Source organism: Hypanus sabinus, chromosome 3, assembly GCF_030144855.1.
Source record: "Hypanus sabinus isolate sHypSab1 chromosome 3, sHypSab1.hap1, whole genome shotgun sequence".
Classification (NCBI taxonomy): Eukaryota; Metazoa; Chordata; class Chondrichthyes; order Myliobatiformes; family Dasyatidae; genus Hypanus; species Hypanus sabinus.
The window spans coordinates 46,408,703-46,422,131 of NC_082708.1; the positions used below are offsets into that span (position 1 = coordinate 46,408,703).

Here is a 13,429-nt window from a genome sequence, read left to right on the forward strand (position 1 = left end):
GGGGGGGTTTGAAGAACAGATTAAGCCACCTTGTCAGTAAAATATGTTTGGTTCGTTCTGCTTTGTTGTGGAGCGTACCATGTAACTGTACTACCGAATCTTGCTTAAAGGGGGAGCCAGATTGATTTATTTGGCTGGGAATGTTATACTGTACATAAGAGGACTGTTGAATGTTTGTATTTTAGTATCAGTTATTTCGCCTCTTATTGGGCGGCCAGTCATTGGCAGGAGTCTGCCACAGTGATGAGGTTTCTTGTGGGTTGGCAAAGTTTGTTTAAAAGTTTGTTAATGGGTATTTGGGCTCATTCTGGTGGCCTAATCAGTGGCAGTAGCAAGCCACAACGACAAAGTTTTTTGCAGGTCGGCGTCACTTGTTTAAAAATACAGAAGGGCCATTGTTGGGAGTAGGCCAGTGGTGAGAGTAGGAGTATCAGGCTTCGGTTTGGAAGAGGCATTGGCTCTAGGTAAGTTTCTGTTAAGGTTCCCTTTTTACTTTTGCTGTACCTAGTGTAGTAAATGGCCATAGTGTGTTCTTTATGCTGGTTGTTGGAGTTGTGGGAGATGCAGAGTCTCCCAGAGAACTGCAGCAGTTGGTTAACCTTTGGCTTGTACGGGAGAGAGGAGATAATTGATCAGAGTTACAGGGAGTAACTAAGTTGCAAGAGGTGAGTAACTGGGTGACTGTCAGGAGAAATGGAAATGTGAATAGGCAGTTAGCACAGAGCTCTGCTGTGGCCATTACCCTCAATAATAAGAATACCATTTTGGATACTTTAGTGGGAATAACCTTCCAGGGAGTGCTAGGGTGACCAGGTTACTGGCATTGAGCATGGGTCCATGGTGCAGAAAGGAAAGAGGGAGAAGAGGGGAGCGGTAGTGATAGGGGACTCAATAGTCAGAGGAACAGACAGGAGATTCTGTGGACGTGAACAGGGCACCCGGATGGTATGTTCTCTCCCAGGTGTCAAGAGTCATGGACATCTTGGATCGTGTCCACAGCATTTTGGAGAGGGAGGGAGAGCAGCCAAATGTCAGTATGAATGGGTACCAATGACAAAGAGGAAGGAAAAGCAAAGAGGTCCTGAAAAGAGAATTTAGAGAGGGGAAGGTAGAAAGCTGAGAAGCAAGACCACCTGGGTAGTAATTTCTGGATTGCTGCCCGTGTCATACGCCAGTGAGAGTAGACTTGGCAGATTAATACATGGCTGAGAAGTTGCTGGAGGGCAGGGCTTCAGGTTCTTGGATCATTAGGATCTTTTCTGTTGGAGGTATGACCTGTTCAAAAGTGACAAGTTGCACCTGAACCCAAGGGGGCCAGTATTTTTGCAGGCAGGTTTGTTGGAGCTGTTGGGGAGGGTTTAAACTAATTTGGTAGGGGGATGGAATTGGAGTGAAGAGATGGATGGTAAAAAAAAAAGTGTGTAGTCAGACTGTCAGGAAGGGCAAGCAGATGATAAGACATAATTGCAGCCAGCATGGTAGCAGTGCGTTAAGGATGCAGAATCAAAAAGGGTAGCAACTACAGTATTCAAGAGTGTAAAATCTCAATGCACCAAGTATAAAAAATAAAGTTATTGCAGTATTACAGATTGTCAGGTATGATGTTGTAGCCATCACTGAATCGTGGCTGAAGGATGGTTGTAGTTGGGGGCTGAATGTCCAAGGTTACACTTTGTATCGGAGGGATAGGAAGGTAGGCAGATTGGGTGGCGTAGCTTTGCTGGTAAAGAATAGCATTAAATCAGTAGAAAGATGTGACATAGGATCAGACGATGTTGAATCCTTGTGGATTAAGAAACTGCGAGGGTAAAAGGACCCTGATGCCAATTATATATAGGCCTCCCAACAGTAGTTGGGATGTGGACCACAGATTACAATGGGAAATAGAAAAGGTGTGTCAAAAGGGCAATGTTATGATAGTGATGGGAGATTTCAACATGCAGGTCAATTGGGAAAATCAGGTTGGAAATAGATCTCGAGAGTGAGTTTATTGAATACTTACGAGATGGCTTTTTTGAACAGTTTGTTGTTGAGCCTACTAGGGGATCAGCTATTCTGGATTGGGTGTTATGTAATGAACTGGAGGCAATTGGGGAGCTTAAGGTAAAAATCCTTCGGAGGCACTGATCCCAATATAATGATTGAGTTCAGTTTGAAATTTAATAAGGAGAAAGTAAAGTCTGACATAGCAGTATTTCAGTGGAGTAAAGGAAATTACAGTGGTATGAGAGAGAAATTGGCCGAAGTATCTCAAAAAATAAATAAAAGTAAATTGGAAAGAGTTGCTGACAGGGATGACTACGTAGCAGCAATGGTGTGAGTTTCTGTGAAAAATGAGGAAGTACAGGATAGATGTATTCCAAAAACAGAAATACTGTAATGGCAAAATAGTACAACTGAGGACTGGAAAATTGCAAATGTCACTCCACTCTAAAGAAGGGGGAAGGCAGCAGAAAGGAAATTACAGACCAGTTAGCCTGACCTCAGTGGTTGAGAAGTTGTTGGAGTCAATTGTTAAGGATGAAGTTATGGAGTACTTGGTGACACGAGACAAGATTTTCTTGATGAACATGTTGGAACTCTTTGAGGAGATTATAAGTAAGGTAGGTAAAGGGGATGCAGTGGATGTTGTATATTTGGACTTTCAGAAGGCCTTTGACAAAGTTGCCACACATGAGACTGCTTACCAGGTTAAGAGCCTATGGTATGACAGGAGAATTACTGGTATGGTTAGAGCATTGGCTGATTATAGGAGGCAGCAAGTGGGAATAAAAGGATCCTTTTCTGGTTGGCTGCCAGTGACTAGTGGTGTTCCATAGGGGTCGGCATTGGGACCGCTTTTTATGCTGTATATCAATAATTTAGATGATGAAATAGATTTCATTGCCAAGTTTTGTTTTGGCTTTGCTGCCAAGTTTGTGGATGATGCAAAGATTGATGGAGGAGCAGGTAGTATTGAGGAAACGAGGAGGCTGCAGAAGGACTTAGATTAGAAGAATGAACAAGAGTGGCAAATGAAATGCAATGGTGGAAATAGCATGGTCATGCTCTTTGGTAGTAGAAATAAATGTGCAGAGTATTTTCTAAACAGAGAAAATTAAAAAATCTGAGATGCAAAAGGATTGGGAAGTTTTCGGGCACAACACCCTAAAGGTTAACTTGCAGGCAGAGTCGGTGATGAGGAAGGCAAATGCAATAGAATTCATTTCAAGAGGTCTAGAATACGAGAGCAAGGACGTGATGTTGAGGCTTTATAAGGCAATGGTGAAGCCTCACCTTGAGTATTGTGAATGGTTTGGGGCTCCTCATCTAAGAAAAGATGTGCTGGTATTGGATGGAGAGAGTTCAGAGGAGGTTCACAAGGATGAGTCTGGGAATGAAAGAGTCATCATAAGAGGAACGTTTGATAGCTCTGGGTCTGTACTCACTGACATTTAGAAGGACAAGAGGGAATCTCATTTAAACCTTTTGAATGTTGAAAGGCTGAGACAGACACAGATGTGGAAAGAATGTTTCCCGTAGTGGAGGATTCTAGGACAAGAGGGCACAGCCTCAGGATAGAGCAGAGTCCATTTAAAATGGATGTGGAGAAATTTCTTTAGCCAGACAGTGGTAAATTTGTGGAACTTGTTACCACAGGCAACTGTGTCGTTGGGTATATTAAATATACCCAGGTCGTTGGATATATTTAAGGCAGAGCTGATAGGTTTTTGATTGGACACAACATCAGAGGTTACGGGGAGAAGGTTGGGGAGTGGGGCTGAGGACGGGAAAGAAGGATCAACCGTGATTGACTTGCAGAGCAAACTCATTTAGCCAAATGGCCTAATTCTGCTGCTATGTCATATGATCTTAATTAATAGCCCAATGAATAATTTCGAAGTAGGCCACTGTTTCCAAATAACAGTTCAATTTAGCTTGCCTTTATACAGTACTTTGTCACCTTCTATATGTCACATAGTTTTGTATTCATTATATAATTTTAAATGAAAATTATTACTCTTTTTAACTTGATGTTTATTTTTTATTTATTACATTTTTAAATTGCTAATTCATTCACAAAATTCTATAGATGAGCTCTGAAAAGAAAACACAAAATTCTAGGAAAACCATAGGTTTAAAATGTTAACTTTTTTTCTCTATAGAAGTTGTCTGACTTGACCATTGAGAGCATTTCCTGTGTCTAATTTTCTCAACAAGTTTTCACAAATTGACGCAAAGCTAGATTTTGATACTTTTAAGGGAGGAATATTTGGAAGACTCCAGTTCCTTTATGTAATCTGTTTAGTTTCACTTGATCCACAGGAGAAACAGATCAGGCCAAAGACTGCACTCATACTCTTTGGAAAAGTTAGGATTTACTTTTTTTTAAATAGTCTGCTTTCTGAAGTAGATTATCTTGGTTTAGTTTATTCCGTGTAGTTTATGCATGTAGCTATGCTGTTAATCTCATATGATGGCTTCAGTGTGCTTTAACCAATTCAAAGTAAGTTTCAGCTTTGTTTCCAAATACTTCATATTTTATTCCAATTTACTTGTAATCAAAAAGCTAACTATATAAATAACTATATTTTCCTCTTCTCTCAGGCACCCCCATCCATGGTCAGTCATGAGCAACGTCAGCATGCAGAACATATATTCCTGTCGTTTAGAAAATCAAAATCACCATTTGCAGTATGTAAACACATATTAGGTAAATTTCTCATTTTTGTTTTAACTGTACATAGAACAAAAGTAGTTGCTTTCTTATAAATATTTATGTATCTGTTTATAGACCACAAGATAAATCATCTTTATTGAATGAGAAAATATGCTGAGCTGGGTGGAAATAATAAATTACTGCCTGTGATTGTTTTTTATATATAAAATTCGCTTTCCCCTTCTGAATCATGCACTTAAAGTGCTGTAGGATTTCTATCATCTCATTTTGCCATTCTTAGCCTTGGTCATATATCTTTACTACTTAATTATGAAGGTTTTCTACAATGGCAGAGAAGCTTAGATAGGTATTTACAACATTTTCTGGTTGTGAATTAGTTTTTTTTAAAATGTATCCCATGGGTAATTAAATCAACAGTTGTGCTTGTCAAATGTTACAATTTAAGATCAAAGACATACTAAAAGATAACAAGCCATAGAGCTGAGTGGTATCTTATGAAATAGATGTGAAACATCGAAGTTCTCCACAAATCACTGAGGTAAATATTTTTTGATGGCTGCAAGGATAATAGATACAAACACGAGAAAATCGGATAATAGATAACTATGTGGGGGGAAAATAAGGAAATTCACATGGATAAAGTGGCAGCTGCAGCTCTGCTCCAGCAGTTAGAGCACATTGTTGGGATGAAGTAGGGAGACTTGCACCTGACCCAGAAAATCTTGGCAGTCTCTAACTCTAAAATATGAATTGACCAAATGGAACAACTGTTGGTTTTGTGGGGTAGTTTTGAAGTCTTGTAGTCCAAATGGAACCTTGATTTTGATGAATGGCAGAGCAGACTTATAAGGTTATGTCACCTGTTGTTGTTCCTAATATACTTTAATGAAGTTTGGTGTATAGGAAATCTGAAACAAAAATGATGTTGGGAATCAATAATTTGAACAGAAAATGCTGAGGCACTCAGAAGGTAAGGCTGCATCTCTGGGAAGAGAAATGGTTAATGTTTCAGCTTCTTTGACTTGAAACAATGCTCTTCTTACAACTAAGGCCTCACCTACTGAATACTTCCAGCATTTGCCATGTATTTCTTAAGCTGAGTATACCATTGACATTAATAGATTCAGTTCAGGGCAAGAAAATTTCAACTTGTTTTACCAGTACAGTATAACAAACTTTCATATACTCTTTGCAGTTTAGAATAAGTGTCTCTTTCCTTACCCCCACCTTCACTTCTTGCTTGCCATTAGCACTTCCTGATGAAGGTTATTAATAACTTGGCTGAGTGTACATTAATTCCATTCAGTAAATTGATATCCTGTGTATACAGTTAATGGTAACTTTGACTTCCCTTTGTAGTTTGGAAGAATGATCTGTACATTCCTTTAGTTGAGAAGGAACCTCCTGTTGAAGATATAATAGTGCAGCAATTAGGTCACCAAACTGGTTGCAAGACGCAGAGTTGTGAGCAGCTGGACATTTTGAATTTAAATAACTAAGTAAATTTATATCTATTTTTTAAATAGCTTATTGTGATAATCAAACCCCACAATAGCCATGTTGTTGCTTTAAAAAAATCTTGATTTATTAATATTTAGAGATACAAATCTGCCATCATTACCAAGTTTGTCCTGTGTAACACTCAGCCCACTGAACCTTTACAGGGCCCTCTGTTCAGGGGTGAATGGGGATCAATAATAAACGCTGGCATTGCCAGTGATGTTCATATGCTGTGAATGAATAAAAAGAGTGCTGGGTTTATACCGATACAGATCATCACTAAAGCGCCCTCTTCGTAAGCTTGCAATTAAATTGGTAGCGGGACAATATAAGAGACCATGGTAATAGAGGCAAGCTACAAGTATTGCAGAAGGCAGAGAATGGGGATACAAGGATCCTTTACGGGATGGCTGCTTGTGATTAGTGCAAGGCTTAAAGTTGGTACAACAATTTTATATGCTAATGATCTGAATGGAGGAACTGATGGTATCATAGCCAAATTGCACAGGATCCAAAAGTTCACAAGACTGATCTTATGAAAGAATTAACATATAAGGAGCACTTATCTCTAGACTTGTACTCAATGGAGTTCAGAGGGACAAGAGGGAAATCTCACTGAGACTTACTAAAAGGCCTGGATAAACTGGACCTCAAGAAGATATTCCTATTAGCTGGAGAGTCTGGAATCCTATTGCAAAACCTTAGAATAAAGGATCAATCCTTTAGAACTGAGATGAAGAAGAATTTTGTTATCCAGAGGGTGATGAATCTGTGGAACCTGTGAAGGCCAATTTATTGGGTGTTTTTAAGGCAGAGATTGATGGGTTCTTGATTGGTAAAGGTAAAAAGCTTAAGGGTTATGGAGAGAAGGTGGAAGAGTGAGATTGAGAAAAGATGGAAAATATGAGCCACAATTGAGTGGCAGAGCAGACTGTATGGGTCAAGTGACCTAAATTGTGCCCCTACTACTTGTTCTATTGTGGCCTAAAAGAGTAATAAAGAAAGAAATAATGAATAACGCCAGCAAGACACATAAAAGATAGCAAGTGCATTGTGGGGGGGGGGGGGGTTGTAAAGTGAAATTATTCATTTTGATAGGAAAAATTTAAAAAAGAATCATTCTCTAAATGGGGCAAGATTGTAGAGCTTGGACATGTAGAACAACCTGTTTGTGATTGTGTATGATTCACTAAAGATTGCAGGTACAGAAAGTAATTAAGGAAGTCAGTAGAATATTACTGTTTATTTCTTGGTGAATTAAATGCCAAAGTATGGAAGTTAACTTTTTAATATAGTGCAGTGGTGAGACCCCATTTGTGTGTGTAATTGGACTCCTTACTTAAGGAAGTAAATACTTTGGGAGTGGCTCGGAAAATGTTTCTTAGTCTAATATCTGGAATGCGTAAGTATTTTGAGGAAAAGTTTCACATACTGGGCTTGCATTTGCTGGATTTTGAAGGTATAAGGGCGAAGTGGAGCTTGGAGGTGTAAGAGGTGATTTGATTGGATCGTAATATTCAAGAGGTGGATGTAGAAAAGTTGTTTTCTCTTGTTGGTGAATCTAGATCAACTGAGAGTCCTTGCTTGAAAATAAAGCACCATTTTTAAATTTTGGCAAGAGACAACATGAAATGCAGTCTTTGAATAATCTTTTAAGGAATATGTACATAAATAATAAACAAATGAGAGAACAATCTCCTTGGTCAGATGAGTCCATGATCTGATCAAATGGGAGAATAGGCTTAAGGAGTTGAGTGGCCTGCTTCTGATCTGAATTTGAATGTCAATATGTCTTAATTAGTGATTTCTGCTTTTGGCACTTTGCCAGTGGGGAAATATTTTCCAATTCTTAAGCCTGCATTTTAATCCTGTGTAAGTGGTTACTGGGAAAAGCTGACTATAAGTATTTTTGATTTTTCCCTCATAGAAACAAGTAAAGTTGACTACGTTCTATTTCAAGCTGCCACAACCATAATGGAAGCAGTTGTGCGAGAATGGGTACTATTGGAAAAAAACAGCATTGAGTCACTACGGACATTCCTCTTAACTTATGTCTTGCAAAGGCCCAAGTATGTACTGAATAATTTGAGTGTTGTGATAATGGAACTGTAAAATTCTGATAAACTGGCACCCTTGGGACTTTGGAATACTGAATTAGCAGCTTGTTTGGACTATTAAATATTCCTGTTAATCCTTAAACACACTTGTGTTTAAAATACACTTCTATTTTACATTTGTGCACATCACACAAGAGTATAATGAATTTATAAGAAAAACATAAAGCATTCTACACCCTGCTACAGCCACGATTTTACTCGTGTTTCTGAGCGCTGATGTATCAAACCTTGATTCTGGTTCTTGCTGCACAACCACAGCTCACAATTGCCCTGGCTGCTCTTTGGACCTTCAGCGTTTCAGCGCATATTCTGGGTTAATGAGCTAGTTAGTTGCCAGATGATCAGGATTTCTGAATAAATGATTTTTTACATTTTGGGAATTTTACTGTCCATTATAATTTAAAATAAAGTCTTCACGCAATCTTAAAAATTTCTCCCTCCCCCCCCCCCAGCTGTTAATCTGATCAACCATTCTATTTAGAAACCCCTCCCCCCATCTATTGCCCCTTCATTGCATGGTACACTAAGCCAGTTTTTATAATACTATTTGTAAATACATGATATTATTGTTTTTGTACACATTTTAATCTATATTCATACTTTAACCTTTAACTATATCTATTTTTATTCTTTATACTTGAATTTTTTTGTTATATGTTGCATCCTGACCAACACACCATAGTAAATTCCTAAGGCATGTAAATGTATATGGCGAAAAAAGCTGGTCTTTGATCCTTTAATGTGAATCTCTCGCTCCATTTACATGTAAGATGGTAGCCACTATTTGTGTAAATTTGAAAAAGAATGTCATGTTGTATTAAAGATTAATCACGTGTCATCCTAATCGAATTACAAGGTCAAATGAAGAAGGAAGTTTAACACTGCAGTACAATATGTCTGCAATCCTTCAGGGTCACAATTTAATACCAAATCAAAATGAAGTCCTTAAATTCATCCTTTCACCATGTGGGTTCAGAACTTAATAACAGCATGTTCAACAGATTACAGTAAACACTGATATTAGTCAATCGCATTCCACTAGAAAACATTTAAAACACCTTGTAATGAAGTGAATATGGTGTAGGTGATCTCAAAATCTATTTTTGTTTTCTCATAGAAACTTCAAGTACACTCATCCACACATCATACTCTAACCTAGATTGCAGTAACAATAAGAATTATCAAGCATTAAATACCCCCTTCTCTTGCACTTCATCAGTATGTGGCTCCATGTAACTGCAGTTGTCTGGTTCTACCTTAAATGTAGTTAGAAAATCACTCGCAATTGCTTTGCTAATGTTTATAATTGATATAGAAATATAGAAAACCTACAACACAATACAGGCCCTTCGGCCCACAATGCTGTGCTGAACAAGTATTTACTTGGGAAATTACCTAGGATTCCCCACAGCCCTCTATTTTTCTAAGCTCCAGGTACCTATCCAGAAGTCTCTTAAAAGATCCTATCATATCTGCCTCCACCACTGTTGCCGGCAGTCTATTCCACGCACTCACCACTCTCTACATTTCAAAAAAAAACAATAAACAAACAAACTTGCCCTTGACATCTCCTCTGTACCTACTTCCAAGCACCTTAAAGCTACCCATTTCAGCCCTGAGAAAAAGCCTCTGACTATCCACACGATCAATGCCTCTCGTCATCTTATGCACCTCTATCAGGTACCTCTCATCTCCGTAGCTTCAAGGAGGAATGGCCAAGTTCACTCAAATCTATTCTCATAAGGCTTGCTCCCCAATCCAGGCAACATCTTTGTAAATCTCCTCTGCACCCTTCCTATAGTTTCTACATCCTTCCTGTAGTGAGGTGACCAGAACTGAGCACAGTGCTCCAAGTGGGGTCTGACGAGGGTCCTATAAAGCTGTAATATTACCTCTTGGCTCTTGAACTCAATCCACGGTTGATGAAGGCCAATGCACTGTATGCCACCTTAACCACAGAGTCAACCTGCGCAGCAGCTTTGAGTGTCCTATGGACTCGGACCCCAAGATCCCTCTGATCCTCCATACTGCCAAGAGTCTTACCATTAATACTATATTCTGCCATCATATTTGACATACCAAAATGAACCACCTCACACTTATCTGGGTTGAACTCCATCTGCCACATCTCAGCCCAATTCTGCATCCTATCAGTGTCCCACAATAACCTCTGACAGTCCTCCATACTATCCACAACACCCCCAACCTTTGTGTCATCAGCAAATTTACTAACCCATCCCTCCACATCCAGGTCATTTATAAAAATCACAAAGAGAAGGGGTCCCAGAACAGATCCCTGAGGCATACCACTGGTCACCAACCTCCATTATATATAAACCAAAAAGATTGCAATTAGATTTATTGTGCATAGTACTCTTGCCCATTTTTCCAACTTGTTAAGTATCCGTTTCTCATCAGTCTCTGCTTGTTGATCTGCAGTATTTCATTTCTAAGAAATCTTAAGATCCCTCCATGGCTTCACCACTTTTGACTGTCATCTCCCTTGGACCTTTATTGCCCTAGTTATTGCTGTTCTCTTTGTTCTAACTTCTGCAATTGTAGTTGTAATGCCTTTAGCTGCCAAGACACTGTTGAATAATTTCCTTAAATTTCTCCCTTGCACTTTCCTCTTTTTTAAAAAAAATGGAGCTCCTTAAATCAATATTGATTCATAAAGAAGCTGTAGAGCTGTGGACTCTGTTCAGCATATGATGGAAACCAGCCTCCCCTCCATGGACTCTGTTTATATTTCTTGCTGCCTCAGTGAAGCAGCCAGAATAATTAAAGATGCCACTCACCTCAGATATTCTCTTTTCCCCTCTTCCATCATGCAAAAGATATAAAAGCCTGAAAGCATGTACAGCCAGTTTCAAAGACAGATTCTGCCATGTTCTTATGACAATTAAATACTTCCCTAGTATAATAAAATGGACGCTTGACCTTTTATGATTTTGCACCTAATTGGTTATCTACATTGTACTTTCTCTGTAGATGTTACACTTTATTCTGGATCCTTAATGTTATTACCTTTTTTTTTACCATAGTGCACTGTGTACTGATTCGATCTGTATAAACAGTGTACAAGACAAGCTTTTCACTGTGTCAATAAACCAATTTCAATTTCTACTTCCCACATTGTTGACTACGCTTTTTAGTAACATTCCTTGTAATTTCCTTCCATGTTTGATCCTGTGGGAAAGTTTGTTGTTAAAGGGGCTTCTGTTCCAGTTTGTTAATTGAATTTGTGTCAACGAAGCTTCTATTAAACCTTGCTAAAAAAAATTAGGATTTTGTTTCCAAATGCAACTTTGCCAATTGCCAGAATGGACATCTTATTAAGAAGACTTAATTGGACTAGAACTCTGCATTTATTTAAGAAATACTTTTGTGTGCAATGGGACGATGACAGAGACTGTATTTTGGAAAGTTCTTATCAAATGGATTACATAACTATGCACTTAATCTCTTTGTATTTCATGGTTCCTTTACCCATGGAGCTTTGATTAATAGATTAACAGAATATCACCATAATTTTCTTTCAAAGGCTGTTAACCTGTTTTTCTTTTCATAGCCTTCAGAAATATGTTCGAGAACAGATACTATTAGCAGTAGCAGTAATTGTCAAACGAGGCTCATTGGACAAAACCATTGTCTGCAACAGCATCTTCCATGAAGTCAGCCACTTAATCAATAGTGGCAACCCAGCAGTGGTAAGTACTCAGTGCTGCCTCTGAAGTTTGTAATGCCTTCGGTACTTGTGCTTGACATTGTGTTTTTGTCAAATCTTGGATAATTTTATCTTTGTCTTTGTGTTTATTTTCCTCTTGGTCTCCCTTTAATTGAGAGATAGGTTGTCAAATATTTTCCACACCCAATTTTTCAATAAAAGGACAAGCAAGCTGTCATGATCCATACTGCATTTTATTCTACTCTGCTCATGAACTACCCTTTGCCACCTTACGACCATTTTGATACTAGTCCTTTGTACTCTTTGCCTCTTCAATATTGTCCGGTACTTTATCCTGATCCATTTTATTTCTTAACCATCCATCTTGTATCTTTTTTTAATCCATTTTTCATTGTCACTCCAGATGAATGCCGTAAGACTCAGAATTGAACACCATCCTGTACAACAGAGTTTTCTCCATTGGTATCTCAGCTGATGGACTCAAACGGGCACCTCTTAGAGGCTGGAGTGTGTAAACTCAAAAGATTGCTGTGTTGTTGTTGGTATTGTCAGATATACTGAGATAAAAAAAAATTAAACTTTTCTTTACGTACCATCACAAGATAGCAGATGATGCCATGCATAACTATGTTGAGGTAGTAGAAGAAAACAGTGCAGAATACCACAGTGAAGGTAAACAAAGTGGAGAGCCCCAAGAAAGCAGATTGTGAGATTGAGTTCATCTTTAGTATATGATAGGTCCATTCTTGTTGTGCTGTTCCAAATGTTATATTAGGTGGTAGTATGATATGTGGGATAGAGAGAGTCCTTTAGTCTGGTGGTGTATGTTTTCAATTTGTATCTTCTCCAGAGTGGGTGAGAGGAGAAGAAAGAATGTGTGGCATGGAGGTGGGGGGGGGGGGGGGGGGGTTGTCCTTGATGATGTCAAATGATTTCCCAAGTCAATGGGAAGGGTAGACCTCTTTGACATGCCACTGTACCTGTTTTGATGTGTTATGGCAGTGTTTCCCAACTATTTGTTTTAGCCCAAAGCCCCCTTAAAGCACTTTCATACTTCAAGTCAAGTCACTTTTTATTGTCATTTCGACCAAAACTGCTGGTACGGTACACAGTGAAAACAAGACGATTTTCAGGACCGTGGTGCTACATGAAACAATACAAAAACTACACTGAACTATGTAAAACAACACAAAAACTACACTAGACTACAGGCTTACCCAGGAATGCATAAAGTGCACAAAGCAGTGCAGGCATTACAATAAATAATAAACAAGACAATAGGCACAGTAGAGGGCAGTAAGTTGGTGTCAGTCCAGGCTCTGAGTATTGAGGAGTCTGATGGCTTGGGGGAAGAAACTGTTACATAGTCTGGTTGTGAGAGCCCAAGTGCTTTGGTGCCTTTTCCTAGATGGCAGGAGGGAAAAGAGTTTGTATGAGGGGTGTATGGGGTCCTTCATAATGCTT

The 13,429-nt window shown here is 38.8% G+C and overlaps 1 protein-coding gene across 1 annotated transcript in view; it reads left to right on the forward strand.

Annotated features, from left to right (window-relative positions):
* Positions 1–13,429, forward strand: part of xpo4 (exportin 4) — a 115,283-nt gene that overhangs the window by 36,891 nt on the left and 64,963 nt on the right. The window contains exons 2-4 of the mRNA XM_059964214.1: positions 4,588–4,693; positions 8,088–8,229; positions 11,849–11,987. Of these exons, the coding sequence (XP_059820197.1) occupies positions 4,588–4,693; positions 8,088–8,229; positions 11,849–11,987 (387 nt within the window). The remainder of the gene's footprint in view (positions 1–4,587; positions 4,694–8,087; positions 8,230–11,848; positions 11,988–13,429) is intronic.